This window comes from Blastocystis sp. subtype 4, assembly GCF_000743755.1.
Source record: "Blastocystis sp. subtype 4 strain WR1 chromosome Unknown seqid_0004, whole genome shotgun sequence".
In the NCBI taxonomy this organism is placed as follows: Eukaryota; class Bigyra; order Opalinata; family Blastocystidae; genus Blastocystis; species Blastocystis sp. subtype 4.
The window spans coordinates 60963-77215 of NW_014569543.1; the positions used below are offsets into that span (position 1 = coordinate 60963).

Here is a 16253-nt window from a genome sequence, read left to right on the forward strand (position 1 = left end):
CTTCTCAGTTACTTCTTACCATAGAGAGAGTTTATCAATCAAATGCATACAAAGAAACGTTTCAGGTTTGGGAAGGAGAGGCTAATTCCGGAATCTTGGTCATCGAACAGAATGGACTGAATATGGCGTCAACAACTCAGTCATACGAGGCGTGTTTCAATCCTACACTTCATTCTATTGTCCTTCTTCAAACGTAAGAGTTCATCCTGCTAATCATTTGTAGTGACGAGTCTGGTTGGGCTTCTGGATCTTATATGCTCATTAAACGTCAAGATGGTACTGTTCTTGGTCGATATACATTGGATAAGTATGGGCGTCGTGTCCTAAAGTTTAATCCTTCTTTCATTCTTGCTGCTGGAGCCACTTGGAGATACAGTAATACGTACTCCGAAGGTTGGATGAATCCAGACTTCACTGTGAATTCTTGGTTAGGTGCTTCTCAAGGAAGTTTCTCAAGTGTCTCTTCTTCTCTAATCACTCGTTACTATCGCTTTGCTTTGCCTATCACTATGGATCTTACTGGATATTCGTCCTTTGAACTTGCTGTCAAGAGTACCTACGGTATCATTATGTACGTGAATGGAGAGGAAATTTATCGTAACAATCTTCCTGCTGATGCCACCTCAACCACATACGCTACTGCTGCTGATGGATCGTTTGGTTGGCGTCGTGCTTTTGCTAGTCGTCATTTGCTTACAGAGAATACTATTCTTGCTGTCGAAATTCATTTCCTTGAGAATCATGCAACCTTCGATGATGAATTTGATGCCTATCTAAGTCTTGTTTATGGAGGTACTCATCGTATGTTTGACGGAACGAACACTGGAACCCATCAGGAAGATTGGACAACAGAAGAGGGGTGGAATATGTGGGATGATCAGCGTAATAATAAGTGGTATATGAATGGTCTTCCAGCAGAGAATATTTACACCTTTAATAACGCTCGTGCTGAGTATGTGAACTCATATAAGATGATTTGGGGTACATACTCGGAGGCCCGTAAGCCTCGTAGTTGGAAGGTTGAAGGTAGTAACGATGGTTCAACCTGGGAACTGTTGGATTATCGTAGCGGCATTTCTCCTGGTCATTTTCAGTCAGCTCGTGTGTTCAGGATGTCTGCTGTACGCAAGGGATACAAACAATTAAAGTTCACTCTTCTGACAACAGGAGGAAGTGAAGCTGAGTTTGCAGATCTCTCGTTGTATGCTGAGGATCTTCCTCTCGCTGATTATACTGTTGCTTATGAGAAGCCGTATGTATTCTATTCAGGTCAATCAGTTTTGATCAGTCCTCTCTCCACTCAGTTCCACTCATGGTCCATTACTCCGGATCTTCCATCAACTCTGACATTCGATTCATCTTGTGGTATGATCTCTGGTACTGCACCAGGTGACGAAGGAACGACGGTGTATACAGTGACTGCAAAGAGTTATCTCACTGGTGACTTGGATTATTCGGGAGCTTTGTCACTCACAATCGACTCTTGTTTCGGATCGTATCGCAAATTGCGTATTATACGTGATAATGGAGCGCATCGTGGTACTGAGTACATCCATATCAAGAAGGATGGAGCCATCGTTGAAACATTCCAGCCTGTTGATGATACTGGAAGTGAAGCTTCCTCTTCAGAGACAACATTCTACTGCCTTCCTGCAGGAAAATATGAGCTTGAGTTCCATAGCGATTTCTACCCGATCTGGTCTGCTGGCTCGAAGATTACTCTTGCATCCAATTCGGTTTCAGACACATTCACATTTATGGGCGCGTATTCGGCTGCTAAGGATGGAGAAGTTATTCCCATTAGTCTCGGAAATGTGCTATCTGGAGATGTGAGTGGTTGGACTTATCGTGCCGATGGAGTTGTCCCAGAAAACTGGTTCTCTACATATTACTCTGAGACATGGAGTGAACTGGTGACTCCTGTTCCCTCCGTATCTCAGTCTGTGTGGTTGCTGCGTCGTACGGTTCATGTTGATTCCTTAGTTAATATAAATGCTTATGAAATCGATTTGAAGGTGCGTTCAGGTGTTGTTCTCTATGTAAATGGAGTTGAAGTCTATCGTGTACATGTGGATGGACCCGTTACTGCTTCTTCTACCTCTTCCTTCTCTGCCACTTCTCCTTCATCTCATGTATTTGTCGGATTGGTAGGAACCAATTACCTCCACACAGGTGATAACGTTCTTGCTGTTGCAGTAGTGAATAGTGGATCAGATACTGTCTCTTTGGACTTCACTGCTACTATGTACTTCCGAAGTGAAGTCAGTATGTTTGCTCATGGAACAGGTCTTAGTATATCTGGCGACGGTTCTAATGTTTCCAATCTCTTCAATGGTGGTTCAAGCAATCAATGGACTGCTACTCTTAGCGAATCTGGAGCCTCATTCCAGTTCATATGGAATACAAATGCCTGGCGTAAACAGCAGATCAACAAGTTCTGCATGGTTCCTTCTGCTGACTATCCTAAGCGAGATATTGCTGACTTTGTCGTTCTAACCACACCTGATGGAGAAGAATGGACTGAACTGACTACTTATACAAATATTCGATTTGGAGGTCGTTTGGATCGTAAGTGTTTCTATTTGAACAATCCTACGACAATCCGAGGCATGCGAGTGCATGTAATGAAGGCAGTAGAAGGATCTTCTGTTCAATTAACTCTGTTTGATGTAATGATGGAGAACACTGACAATATACCTGAAACTTCTCTGACGTATTCTTCGAGATTCATCAGTGCTGTGAAAGGAGCTCCTATTGAAACAATTATGCCTACTTCACAAGCCTTCATGGACTATTCAATCACTCCAGATCTGCCTGAAGGACTGGTTCTTGGTAGTGATGGATCGATTGCGGGTACACCAACCATTGCTCTTTCTGAATCTACTTTCGTAGTGCATGCTCACCCTGCAAATGGAGGAGAGGAAGTGACAGCTACACTTCTTATTGAGGTAGTTGCATGTGAAGAGTATACTCCACTCATTTTCGTTCATATCACAGAGACGGGATCTTTAGGACCTCATATGGGTTATAAGCTCATTGATCCTTTGTACGATACTGTGATCGCTGAGTATGATGGTTTCCAGCCCTATGATACTGACATTTATCATGGCTATTGTTTGGAAGAGAGAAACTATCAGATCTTGTTCACAGACTACACACGTTCTGCTTGGCCAGGAGATGTGAAGATTCGCACAGCATCAACAGTGTTGGCCTCTTACACGATCGGTAGTTCTCAGACACCTGTGACTCATTCATTCAATTCTAATGTGTTCTATAGTGATGAAACACAGTGGTATTACAAGATTGACAACTCAGAACCTCCAGCGAATTGGTACTCCTCTGCGGATGCTACTAGTTCATGGCAGACTTCTATTCCTGCAAATATGGCTGCTCCTCAAGGTAAGACTGGATACTACTGCACATCGTTCAACATTTACTCTACTGAAGCTTATGGAGGCATTTCTGTCACTGTTCACACACGAGGTGGCTATGTCTTGTATTTGAATGGTGAGGAAATGAATCGAATTCGAATGCCCAATGGAGAACTAACCCACGAGACAGAGCCAACAGAAGAAAATGAATCTTCTTTCGGTTTTGTTACTCTGGAGAGTTTCAAAAAGGCAGGTCTTAAGAACCAGAACAATCGAATTTGCATTGAAGTCCACACACAGACAATCTTGGAGGCGAGTGAATTTGCTGTGGATATCAAATTAGAAAATGAGGATGATGATTTGATTGTGGATGGTACAATGACTGCTTCACATGACGGCTTCTACAGTTCAAGCTGGGATGAGCGTAATATCAATGCAGTTGATAAGAATATAAATACCAAGTTTACTGCTATGGATGACGGTGTTTGTGATGGAACTACTATAGTGTGGATCAAATGGCAATACAATTCAGAAAGTCGTAAGTTTGCCAACTATCTCAAGTATTATGGTGGTAACGAGAAGAATCGTCGACCTCAATATATCAGTTTTTATGGATCCAATGATGATGTAGCCTGGACGGAGCTATTAAATACTCCTAGTGGTATCTCATCTACAGCAGGATATGGTCAATACATAGATTACACATTGGATAATGTGAATGCGTATAGTTATTATCGAATGGAGATGTGGGGTTGCATAGAAGAGGGAATTGAGTTAGCTGAATGGTATATTGGTACTCGTTCTACTGCTCAGATGTGTGACGCTGAAGATGGTTTTGATACTGCATACTATGGAAGTATGGCGATGAAGGCATGTCCTTCTGGATATCGTGGTGGCATCTACAGACTTTGTAAGGATGATGGTACTTTGGATTCGGAAGAAGTGAATGAGTGTGTGTTGAATGCTCCTCGTAGTCTGAAGTATGGTGATCACAATGATGTGACTCTTATCTATCAGAAGGATCAATCTGTCGGTCCTGAGGTGTATGGAATTGTTGAAGAATATTCAATTTCCCCTGCTCTGCCTAATGACCTGGTGTTTGATACAACGACTGGAGTGATTTCTGGAGCTGTACAAACCATTTTGACTAGTCAGGTGTTCACTGTGCAAGCTAGCAATTCGGCTGGCTCAACGACAGTAGTAATTCGTTTAACTTCGGAGGTACGTAACTGTGAGGCTACAAGTGAGTATGTTGCCGCCCTTCACGGTGAATATCAGACTTCTTACTGTCCAGTACACTATAGCGGTTATGCACGTGTCCTTTGTAATGGTGGTGACTTCATTCGTGAACTGGATCACTGTACGCAACGTTCTTGTTCTGTCTTCACTTATGGATTTACTACTGTGACGGCCATAACTGGCGTAGCTATTGAGCCTATGTCGCTTCTTGTTGATGCAGACTTCCCTACGATAACTATTTCTCCTAGTCTTCCTGAAGGATTAACTATGAGTGATGATGGAACAATTTCCGGTACACCAACGACTCCTTCTTCTGAGACAAGCTATGAGATTAAGGGAGTGAATAGTCTTGAAGAGAAAACAACTCTGCTCACTATTACAGTGAATGACAATGGTTGTGCTGCTCTTGATTCGTTCCCTGCTGCTGCAAATGGAGCTACCTCATCATCTACTGCTGCCTGTCCTACTTACATGCATGGCACAGCAACTCGTTTATGTACGAATGGTGTCTTTGGAGAGATCAATCAGAGTGGCTGTACTTATGATTCTATTACTGGATTTAGTTATCAGCCAAGTTCTGTTAGCGTGGTGGCTGGAGCTGCCATCGTTGTTGCCCCAACATATCAGGGATATGTGGAAGCGATCACCATTGTGGGAGGTACGCTTCCAAGCACCTTAACTTTGTCATCATCTGGTGTCATTAGTGGTTATGCTTCTACTGTTGGCACTGTGACGTACACAATTCGTGCTTCCAACATCGTCTCTAATGCGGACACCACTGTAACGGTGATTGTGACACCTGCTTCTTGTAGCGGAGTGAATGGAATCAATATTCCTGATGGAGAGAGAGTGACCTACGAGTGTCCAACTGGAATGATTGGTCAGGCATTCCGTACTTGTACGAATGGAGTCTTGAGTGTATTGGATGAAAGTGAATGTCAGTATCCACTTCCCTCAGATTTCTCATACATACCAAATGTGCAGATTGTAACAGTGAATGACAATGTTTGGTTCACAGCTCCTGTCTACACTGGACGAGTGGTCGCTTTCACTATCGATCCTTCTCTTCCTGATGGTCTCTATCTGGATTCTACCCAGGGTTTCATAAGTGGAACTCCTGTTAATGTAACAAGTTCTCAAGTATATACTATTTATGCTTCAAATGAATCTGGCTCTGCGAATACCACCTTCACACTTCAGGTTCGTGTTGCTCATTGTGATGCTACCAAGGATTTCCCTGAGACTGCTAGTGGTGAATCTTATTCGTTCGATTGTACAACTGTTACTGGATATAAGGGTTATTCGGAGCGTAAGTGTATCATGTCAGATGATAAAATTCATGCCATCTGGAGTACTCCTTTATCGTTCTGTATTGAGAGCAAGGTTGATTTGATGATGATTCTTGGAATTATCCTTATTATTGTGGGTCTACTACTTGTTGTATGGGGAATCTTGTTGATGGTGAAGAGAGAAAATAAAACTCTTGTTAAGACTAAGCCTGTGGAGGCTGCAAAGGTAGCGACAAAGGCTGCGGCTGCTCCTACACCAGTACCTGCTCCGGCTCCCGCACCTGTTCCTGCCCCTGGCCCAACTCCTGCTCCTGCCCCAGCACCTGCCTCAGCTCCTGCCCCAGTACCTGCTCCTGCTCCAGCACCTGTTCCTGCTCCTGCTCCTATTCCTGCTCCTGCTCCTATTCCTGCTCCAACTCCAGCTCCCACCGCTGTACCTGCCTCTGCTCCTGCTCCTGCCCCAGCTCCCACGGGTCCTTCTGTAAAGCCTTAATAATCTATTTGTTGATTTATTGTTTGTATGATCAGAGTACTTTGAATTATCGTCCCACTCTAATTGGTATTTTTCGGGTCAATACTACTTATGAACATTCTTCTCTAGTCTATTCCATGTAGCAGTCAATATAGTAGAAAAAGAATCACTAATTAAAGGTGCATTCCATAGTCCAACAATAGTAGTAACTGTAAACCGATTTATATTTGTGTTGGAATTAGATTCCATTATTCAGTGAGAAGACTGGATAAGATTAGTTACTTTTGTTTGGTATGGCTATTAAAGTATGGTAGAACGCGCAACGACATGCAAATACTTTGTTAAGTTGTCAGGTTAACAATTGTTATAAGTCATTAACTATTATCATCAGTTGTCTAATGGATTTACTACATCCGGTTCCAGAGATCGGTGTGTGTAAGTCGTATTTTGTTCGTTTTACTCTAGTTTCTGATGATACATGTGATATCTGTATGACAAGGAAGGCATCAATCTATTGTTCTTGTAATATGCACAAAATGTGTTGCAGTTGTTGTTGTCGCTGGGCGTCAATGAGATGTTGTCCATTATGCAGACCACTGAGAATACGCTCTTTGGAAAAACGAACTGGAAGGCCGTATATAACACCAAGTACCTATATGCCGTTGACACGATATGAGGGTTCTAGCGGGATTCTACCAATTATTACGGATGATGTAAACTCAGATCTAGAGCAAGACGAAGACTTGCTTTCTAAGGAGTCTGATTCAGTGTGGGGTACATCGAGTCTTTCGGATTGCGGCAATATCACTATATGTTTTAATGCAAGTGATCCTTTGCTGTCTGATGCTTCACAATTGCTTTCAGGTGAAACTTTGAATAGCTCTCATGAAGATCCTTTCCATGTTCCTCAAGAATATGCTATAATATCGAATTCTTTCGCCTCTTCTATAAACTGGGATCCAGATTCTCATGCAGTATTAGTGAAGTCGCCAATATATACGTGTAACATTCCTTTAGGGTTTTAATTTGTAACATATGTGTTGCGTACTACTCTTTGTTTTATCAATTCTCTTTTCGTGACGGACGGATGTTCTCACACGCATGGAAATCTATTTCAGCGAAAAATGGAGCAGTCCAGAAGTTTTATAGTCAATACAAGTACTGTTGTTGGTTGAGGATCCCATTGATAGAACAGCATTTACTGTTGTTACTACGCTTATTGGAACGAGTGCAGCATGGGCCTCGTACTTTGCAAGAGCAAAGCACAATCAGAAGCTGTTAGGAATCCATTGCTATAGTAAAGCGTAGAGAAAAGGACATTGAACATATTAATCAATCTATTGCGGAGATTCCCAAAAAGACGAACAATATGTATGATCGGATGGATATGATTATCCTGGGTTCTAGTGCACTAGTTGTTGGGTATTCGAATGGTTGTATGATTCCTTCTAGATATTTAACTTGTGCTGTGAAACATAAAACGGTAAATTATTATCGATACTGGAATGCACGAAAGGCGGTTTCAAAGGCTGTGAAGACAGGAGGAGATCCAGCTGTGTCTTCTGGATTGGTATCCAAAGAGGAGATTCGGACACTAGAGAAGAACGAAAATCATCTGTTTCGATATTATCTTCAGAGCTGTAAGCAGACAGTTTGTTCAATGGGAACTACGGTTATCAATTCTATGGGTTCACTCTTTGTAAAGACAGGACAACTACTGAAATCTTCGGTAACGAAGAATTCAAAGCTGTTGGAATCCACAAAGGCTTTTTGTCATCGCATCTCAACTGCAGTATATCATTTTACGAATAGCATTTCAACAAGATATAACAACTTGTTGTATCGGTATAATCTGTATGCCATCGAGAAGAAGCATGCCAAATCCATGCTTGATGGAGAAAAAGAAGTCATTAATAAAGCAAACATGAGTTCTATTATTGAATAAGAATGTTTTTATGGAGAAAGGAATTAGACTACAAATCGGATCAATTTTGTTCCCCACAATTCGGCAATTCCATTTGATGAATAGAACGCTCAGACCAATCTCTAATCTATGTAGATTATCGATTGCATCTCAGATTGGGATCGCCAAAGTGATTTGGCACCAACCTTATCGCTTCTTCTCAAAGACGGCTTCAAATGAAGTTATATCTACGAAGGAAGTTTCGAACGCAGTTTGCAATAATAAAAAGACAATTGAAGTATTGTGTCCCGAACTCATCAAGTACTGGCACTCAGCAAAGAATATGAATATCAAGCCAAGTGAGCTTTCGATAAATTCATCGGCGAAAATATGGTGGAAGTGTACAAAGGGTTTGGATCATGAGTGGCAGGCATCGCCACATAGTCTTTATGAGCTATGCCTTCATGGCAAGACCGTGTGTCCATTTTGCGCGAATCGCAAGGTGTCTGTGACGAATTCTCTTGCTACTCTCTATCCAGAAATAGCCTCTCAATGGCACCCCACATTGAATGGTTCTCTGACTCCTTCCAGGGTTCTCCCAACTTCTTCGTTAAGTGTTTGGTGGAAATGTGATAAAGGGGAGAATCATGTTTGGCAACGGCTTATTCGTAATCGGACGCACCCTCGCTCTTCAATTGAGGACAAATGTCCGTTTTGTGTTGGAGCTGATAAGGAGTCTAATTCACTTGCCACTTGTCGTCCTGATCTGGCTGCAGAGTGGGATTATGAGCGCAATGGAGCCTTAACACCGCACAACGTGTCGAAGAGCTCATCGAAGAAAGTCTGGTGGATCTGCCCTGTAGGACATCACTATCAATGTACGGTTTATAATCGTGGGAGTACACACAACACAAACTGTCCAATTTGTAGTGGACGTAATGTGATTGATTCAACCAAATTGAGTGGACATGCATTGTTAATGGATTTCTTCGACACAAAGAAGAATGTAGGAGTAGATTTAAACAAGGTGTCTGTTTTAAGCAAGAAGCAGTTATTTTGGCGATGCCCAGAGAGTCTGTATGATGAATCGAAGAAGGATCATCATTGGAGATGTTCAGTTTATGATATGACCAATGTCTTTAATTGTGAATGTCCTATTTGTACAAACTCTCCATTCTTTGGAGATCATTCGAAACTCCCTTCTGTAGGAATGAAAAGTAGTGTATTTGTGAAGTTGATCACAAATAGGACTTACAAAAAATGGTAGTAACAGACAGATAGGAAGACGACGTCGACATACAGTAGATGATCTTGATGGTCTGTTGGCAGCAATCCCTTTAGATGAATAATTTGTTTGTTTTTCGATTGTATAGTACAAATAAGGTAAAACTACCGATAACGTTTTGAACAAGACGGAAATGATAATCCTTCGGTATCGCTAAGGAGTCGAATAAGTACATGAAACATCTCCACTTTTGGATTGTATCTGCTAGTGATTTCTCGAAGAAACTGTTTCACATACGTAGATCTACAATTATGATACTCCAAATGATTTACTCTGGATGAGGAAAGTCGAATCCAAAATCAGAAATTAGCAAATAAAACTGGAATGCTAATAATTACACATTCATCTCATTCTTACCTTCATATTGTAGTAATTCGATAAATACGACCTTATTAAATCCATAATTGATAAAATATGGATGATACAGTGGAGTTAGTTCATGTCGTCTCACAATCACATAAGGTTCCATACGAGTGAAATTCAAACACTTCAGTTTGACTGCAATAGGTGATTCCATTGTGTACCAGTAGCGACTTACACAATTCTAAAAGGAAAAGAAGGGATGCATACCTACATGTCGATTCTGACTAGGATTAGCATAAGTGCATTTCCTCATATTCACGCATGCATGTAATGCTTCTTTAGTCTCTGGGACATAAGGAACTGCTCTACGCATAATCAACAGACATCAACACGACTTTTCAATTGTATAATCTTCCATCTTCTTCACCTCCGAGAGAGTTGACCCTGCTAACTGGAATGCAGGGAGAATAATCGCTGTTTTGCGATCATGAAGAATGGAGTCATTAAGCTGTTTAATATGGTCATACGTTGTATCTACTTATAAGAAAGAGATAAAATAAGAACTTGATGGCCATAAGTCCATGTCCAGATTAATGTAATGAGTAGTGACTGTATTGAGAATTGCTACATCACGGAGAACATTAATAGGATAAATTCGTTTGTATTGACGTAAAGGACGATAAACGTTTCCATGCTTCCAGTACACAATGTCGAAATGGGAGCGATCATATCTGGAATCAACAATATAAAATGTGACTCTCAGATTCGGGACATTACTGTACTGTTTTAACCATGCATCAACAATCTCAATCTCCGAATCTAACAGAAAGATTGCTATAGAAAAAGGTCCTTTCCATCGTTCCACTATATATTTCATGTAAGGCAAACGATTCACTCTACTCATGATCCATGATTCTAAGGACTAACGTTGAGTGTGTGACATAAGTAAAATCAACAGGAGCATCCATTGGAGGAACTATTCATAAAACCAAAGCATTAGTGAAACCTGGTTGTTCCTTGTAGTATGTAAAATGTCTGGTATTGGAATCCCAAGAGAGCATCCAATGTCGCTGACAAAATGAATAGTTTATGGGGTTCTTCGAACATGAATAATGCACCTTCTCTGCGTTATCTCTCCATATATCACGAAGAGTCTCTGTAGATGGAGTATTTAGCGAGTGTAAGACGAGATCCTCAGGATAACCATTGTCAGGAACCAAGTGCAATAAAGACTTGATACCCAAAAGATAGATATTTGGGTCGGTCTGATTACGTTGAATCAGTTTTTCTAACCTAGTTGATTCTCGAGCTAGTGAGATAGATGTTACCTGAGGTAATATGGATTGAACTTCTGTTGATTTATTGACTGTAATAGTCTGAAAACTTGAAGTATTAAATACATAGGAGTTCGTTGCAAACGATGGACGATGCGCTATAGTAGGTGAAGGATTGCTATTTCTTATAATATATGTTATTGGGGAAATAACTGAAGTCATGTTCATAACCTGAATAACCCAACCAACAAAATGACGATCGTCCTTATAGCGGGATGAAATAGAAACTTCTAGTTATTACATATACCATTGACACGATACGAATATAGAGAATCGCAAAAAGAACAACGGTCAACCAATACAGAATATCCATATGAATACTCTTTGAGATTCCAATAAACTATGTCTTATATGGGATCCCAAGACTTGGTGTGTCTGATAAGAATGACAGTTATCAATAATGAGCGGATTTCTTCTCCTCCTGTCGTGCTCTCTTGTCTTAATCTCCGCTTCACGAGTAGACACGATGATCTTTGCCCCATGGGTATCATCAAAACAGTCTCTGCTACTGGAAGCTGCGTATTTTTGTTGAACTCATTATCTGAATTATAGAGAGTATTTTACTCATTTTGGTAAGAGTGATTTCTATGCTTTTGTGGATGCGATTGTTGCTTCGGATGTCGAAACCATGGAGCATGAAGAGAAGCAGTCGTGGATATACGATTATTGCATGAAGAAGTATTCCTTTGACTCCTGTTCCTTGTTGCGTCTATCCTTGGCAACGAGGTACTTCTCGTTTCGGTTATGTAATATATAGAGAATATCTTCCCAAAGTGACGATGTTCCAAGACATAGCGACGCATTTTATGTCTTTGTGCCCCAAAAGTGACACATTCGCTGTATCTGTATCTAGTTATGCATGTTCCGTCGATGACCTGTTGAAAGGAGTTTCATATCCTCCTGATTTTCCCCTTGACGAACAGCAACGTAGAGAACTCCTTTCTCAACACGAATTTGACCACTCTTCGGAAGCATCCGCTTCTATTGTCATCTTCTCTTCCTATCAACACGACTTGGCTTCTTGGCTCTCTCTACTTAGATCACAGAACCTCTCATATCTTCTTCGTCCATTTCACAGTCAGTCGACACATGTAACTAAAACAACACGACTAGGTGGTTACGGAATCGCTCTCGATATTAAGAATACTGAGTACAAGGTGTTGGATGATCGAAGCAGTGCTGGAGTGCGTCTCATGGAGAATGATGCTGTGGAAGGGGAGTTGGAGACCGATACTAACGGCTTTTACTTCGCTACTTTGAAGAATCGGTATCCCTCTCTAGAAAAGGAACTGCAAGCTTTCAAAGAGAGTCTTCAACAGGAAGAGGAAGCAACAGCTGAGTCTATTCCTCCTCTCCAAATGAAGGATTTGGGTCTAAAAGCTGTACAACGCATTACTCACAGTCAGGATCCATTACGACAGCTTATGGAAGTGAGTTGTAATCTCCCTGCTGTAGCTGCTTCTATTGCACGTGTACCTGTGGGAGAGAATCTGAAGGATGAAGTAATGAAGATGAATGAACTTTATGGGACAGAAAGTGGTTCTATATATGTGAATGACCAGCGTTTGTCATTCACTTCCACTTCATTCAATGTGTTTGAATTCCAACATATACTGAGAGATGTTCTAGATTTTAAGAGAGAACGAGAAGCAATGAATCTAAGTGAGAGTGATATCCAGTCTCTCAGTGAGATTCTCTCCTCCTATGAAGATCAGAAACGCGAACATATAACACGTTTGTCTCCCACGGTTCTATCGAATCCATTTATCACATATTTGAACGATATTCAGCGAGATAAGCGTTATTCTCGTTATTCCTCTTCTGTTAGTCGTTTCTTGATGCCTCTATTTCAGTTACCAACAGTCCGAGCGAATTATCTCTCACGAGTGGTCGTATTGGATCCTCAGCATATTGATATGGGTGTCCTTCAGTCTATGTATGAGTTCATTCACCAGGGTTATCCTGTACAATGGGGAGTTGTACTATATTCGCCATCAGCTCTCCAACAGTTGAAGGAAGCGATTCCTGACCTGGAGAAGGACGAGACGATCTCAGCTGCTCAGCTCATGGAACTATCGATTGCTCTTACAGAGACTGACACTAAGCTTCTGTTGATTGTATTCCTAAACAACTTCTTCGCTGGCTCAGATCACTCTGTGAGAGCTGCTCTACGTCTCTTTGATGAGTTGGTTGATAGAGATGGAAGTAAGGTGTTACAATCTGAAATATATTGGAGCAAGGCAAGAGCGATGTGTGAATGGGTTGAAGAATTGGGATTAGATGCAGAAAAGGAGATATTCAATGGTCAGGTATCGTCATTACGGTCTATTGAATCATTCTTCCAAGCTATTTCAGTGGAGATTGATCGTATTGTTGAGGGTGTGAAATCGGAAGCTATCAAGAATATGAGTGATATTCAGTCGTATCTGTATAGTCATAGTCAGGTCTTTGATGTTTATATCCCTGAGTTATCATTATCATTCACTTCACAAACATACTCTCAACTAGATATGACATTGGATGAAGGTGATAAAGGTGTTGTTGTATTGTCTCTTCCTTCATTATCATACTTTATCACAGCATTGTCATCTATATCACTGTTTGGAGATTATTCTCTTTATCTCACTACTCCATTAACTCCTCTGATACCTCTGTTTCATGCTATTCAGCGTATCAACGCTCTTGATTCCTTTACGGAAGTATTGATCTGTTTGAAGGATGAGAATTTATCAACAGAACGAATTCAGAGCTGTTTGGAGTTATATCTGGAGGAGGAGGAACTTCAGAACTTGGGAGAGGATTGGAAAACAGAAGAATCTCATACTGAACTGAATCAGAAGTTACAGAAGTACTTCTCCTCCTCTCAAATCGAAATCCTTTTGAATGGACGTTCTATTGTCCTCTCTACACTCACTCCATCCATTGTCAAAGCTTTACTAGATATGGATCAGATCCTTTCAACTCCTATCCATTCTCTTCTTCCTACGTAGGTCTTACCAGCTGATTTGATTTTAGACATTCTCTCCAGAGTCTGTTGCCTTTTGTTCACAGCCATCTGAACTATTTCCTCACATCATCTCTCGCGTTGCCCTCATCTTCATTGCTAAGGATCCATGATTCCCAGAAGGATTCGGTTATTCGAATCCAAGCCATTCTCAATCCATTGACCAAGGAAATGCAACGTCTTTCGTCTCTTCTTGTTGAACTACGATCAATTCTTCCAATCTCCTACGAGATCCTGCTTCTCCCTGAAAGCGATTACTCTTCTCTTCCTCTTATGCGTTTCTATCGATATGTTCTCCAAGACTCTTCACAAGCAGTATGGCATAATCTCCCGAATCATTACGTGTACACGATGGCAGTGGAAGTTCCATTCAAATGGAATGTGGTTGCATATTATGCTGAGTGTGATACTGATAATCTCCGTATTTCAGATGACTTCACATATATTCTCACTCAGTACATTGTTGATGGAGTGATTCTGGAAGGTATCAGAGAATTGAGGAATGAACTCTAGGGTCATGCTATGATGAAATGAAGAATCCTGCTAGTGGTGTCATGCTTCAACTCACGAATTATGGAATGACTGAAATTGTCAGTGATACGGTAGTTATGAATAACCGCGGATATTGGCAATTGCGAGGAAACATGGGAGTGTATGAAGTATCTGTGAGTAAAGATTCTCCAGGGAAAGCACTAGTGTCTGAGAATGGTACACTATGGTTAACGAAACCAGTAGGTGAGAGAATCAACCTATAGCTCTAGATATTCCAATGGAACCATTTGGAGGAAAATATACCGTTGAAATTGACAACTGTAGAAATGGAGAAAAAGGAGCCAAAAGTGGAATCACTTGCAGATAAGCTGAAATCGAAGTTCTTCACATCTAAACATTCTCATATTGGAGAAGCAATTGATGAATTAGCGAATGAATCTGATGAAGAGTAGAATCAGGCCGATTTCTGACATTTAGAATAAATGTGTTCTCATTGGCATCAGGTCATCTGTATGAGCGATTCTTGAAAATCATGATGAAATCTGTGAGTTCGGAAGCCTCAAAACGAGTTCACTTTTGGTTGATCGAGAATTTCCTGTCTCCTCAGTTTAAGGATTCAGTTCCTTCATTATGTGCTCATTACGGATATAACGTCAGCTATGTTAGTTACAAGTGGCCACGATGGGTATGGCCACAATCAGAGAAACAGCGCATTATCTGGGCATACAAGATCCTGTTCCTAGATGTCTTGTTCCCACTTAAGGTTAAGAAAGTTGTAAAATGGAGTGGGTTGAAGAGTAGATCATTTATGTTGATGCTGATCAGGTGGCTCGAGTTGACTTGAATGAATTGTGGGAGATGGATATTCATGATCATGTGTATGCTTATACTCCATTGTGTACATCAAATCCGGAAACAAAGGGATTCATGGTATTCTAGAAAGAAGAAGATAATGTGTAGTTCTGGACTCAAGGATACTGGAAAGATCACCTCCGTGGTAAACCTTATCACATTAGCGCCTTGTATAAGGTTGATCTAGATGTATGGATGAATGAATGAATCTGATGTAGTTACTTCGTAAACGAGGTGTTGGTGATATATTGAGAACAGTATATAATGGTTTATCGCAAGATCCTAACTCTCTATCAAATCTGGATCAGGATTTACCCAACTTCATCCAAGATCAAGTTCCAATCTACAGTCTTCCACAAGAATGGTTGTGGTGTGAGTCGTGGTGCAGTATGGAGAGTAAGAAAGATGCAAAGACTATTGATTTGTGCAACAACCCTCTTCATAAGGTAATTGTGTTAGACGGCTCTAATGAATAGGAACCCAAATTGGATATGGCAAAACGTGTCATTTCAGGACCTCTGTTTAAAGAAAATTGGGTAACATTGGATGAAGATATTCATTCATTCGAGGAATCCAATAAGCAGATGGAAAGAAGGAAGCCTGTACAGTTTGAATAGTCATTTGATGTGTTTATTATGAGAATGAAAGTATTTAGGGGTGTCCCAATTAAGAACAATTAAGGTCTAGGATATCATGTCATCATTTTCCC

At 40.9% G+C, this 16253-nt stretch overlaps 7 protein-coding genes across 7 annotated transcripts; 6 read left to right on the forward strand and 1 right to left on the reverse strand.

Annotated features, from left to right (window-relative positions):
* Window positions 1–122: 122 nt before the first annotated feature.
* Window positions 123–6392, forward strand: JH06_0773 (hypothetical protein; the record flags this gene model as incomplete). Its single annotated transcript, XM_014674626.1, has 2 exons — window positions 123–193; window positions 224–6392. 2 exons carry the CDS (start codon window positions 123–125, stop codon window positions 6390–6392), a joined length of 6240 nt encoding a protein of 2079 aa, XP_014530112.1.
* A 1066-nt stretch (window positions 6393–7458) lies between these two features.
* On the forward strand, window positions 7459–8316 carry JH06_0774 (hypothetical protein; the record flags this gene model as incomplete). The annotated part of the gene is made up of 4 exons (XM_014674627.1): window positions 7459–7529; window positions 7562–7648; window positions 7680–7793; window positions 7824–8316. 4 exons carry the CDS (start codon window positions 7459–7461, stop codon window positions 8314–8316), a joined length of 765 nt encoding a protein of 254 aa, XP_014530113.1.
* A 301-nt stretch (window positions 8317–8617) lies between these two features.
* JH06_0775 (hypothetical protein) lies at window positions 8618–9623 on the forward strand (the record flags this gene model as incomplete). The annotated part of the gene is made up of 2 exons (XM_014674628.1): window positions 8618–9491; window positions 9523–9623. 2 exons carry the CDS (start codon window positions 8618–8620, stop codon window positions 9621–9623), a joined length of 975 nt encoding a protein of 324 aa, XP_014530114.1.
* A 204-nt stretch (window positions 9624–9827) lies between these two features.
* Window positions 9828–11358, reverse strand: JH06_0776 (hypothetical protein; the record flags this gene model as incomplete). Its single annotated transcript, XM_014674629.1, has 7 exons — window positions 9828–9886; window positions 9917–10103; window positions 10134–10227; window positions 10255–10396; window positions 10427–10758; window positions 10790–10838; window positions 10869–11358. 7 exons carry the CDS (start codon window positions 11356–11358, stop codon window positions 9828–9830), a joined length of 1353 nt encoding a protein of 450 aa, XP_014530115.1.
* A 318-nt stretch (window positions 11359–11676) lies between these two features.
* JH06_0777 (UDP-glucose:glycoprotein glucosyltransferase) lies at window positions 11677–14186 on the forward strand (the record flags this gene model as incomplete). Its single annotated transcript, XM_014674630.1, has 3 exons — window positions 11677–11723; window positions 11749–11922; window positions 11954–14186. 3 exons carry the CDS (start codon window positions 11677–11679, stop codon window positions 14184–14186), a joined length of 2454 nt encoding a protein of 817 aa, XP_014530116.1.
* A 365-nt stretch (window positions 14187–14551) lies between these two features.
* JH06_0778 (hypothetical protein) lies at window positions 14552–14955 on the forward strand (the record flags this gene model as incomplete). The annotated part of the gene is made up of 2 exons (XM_014674631.1): window positions 14552–14684; window positions 14714–14955. 2 exons carry the CDS (start codon window positions 14552–14554, stop codon window positions 14953–14955), a joined length of 375 nt encoding a protein of 124 aa, XP_014530117.1.
* Window positions 14956–15018: 63 nt separating this feature from the next.
* JH06_0779 (glucosyltransferase) lies at window positions 15019–16224 on the forward strand (the record flags this gene model as incomplete). Its single annotated transcript, XM_014674632.1, has 7 exons — window positions 15019–15140; window positions 15170–15467; window positions 15494–15622; window positions 15653–15733; window positions 15763–15990; window positions 16021–16151; window positions 16200–16224. 7 exons carry the CDS (start codon window positions 15019–15021, stop codon window positions 16222–16224), a joined length of 1014 nt encoding a protein of 337 aa, XP_014530118.1.
* Window positions 16225–16253: the final 29 nt, after the last annotated feature.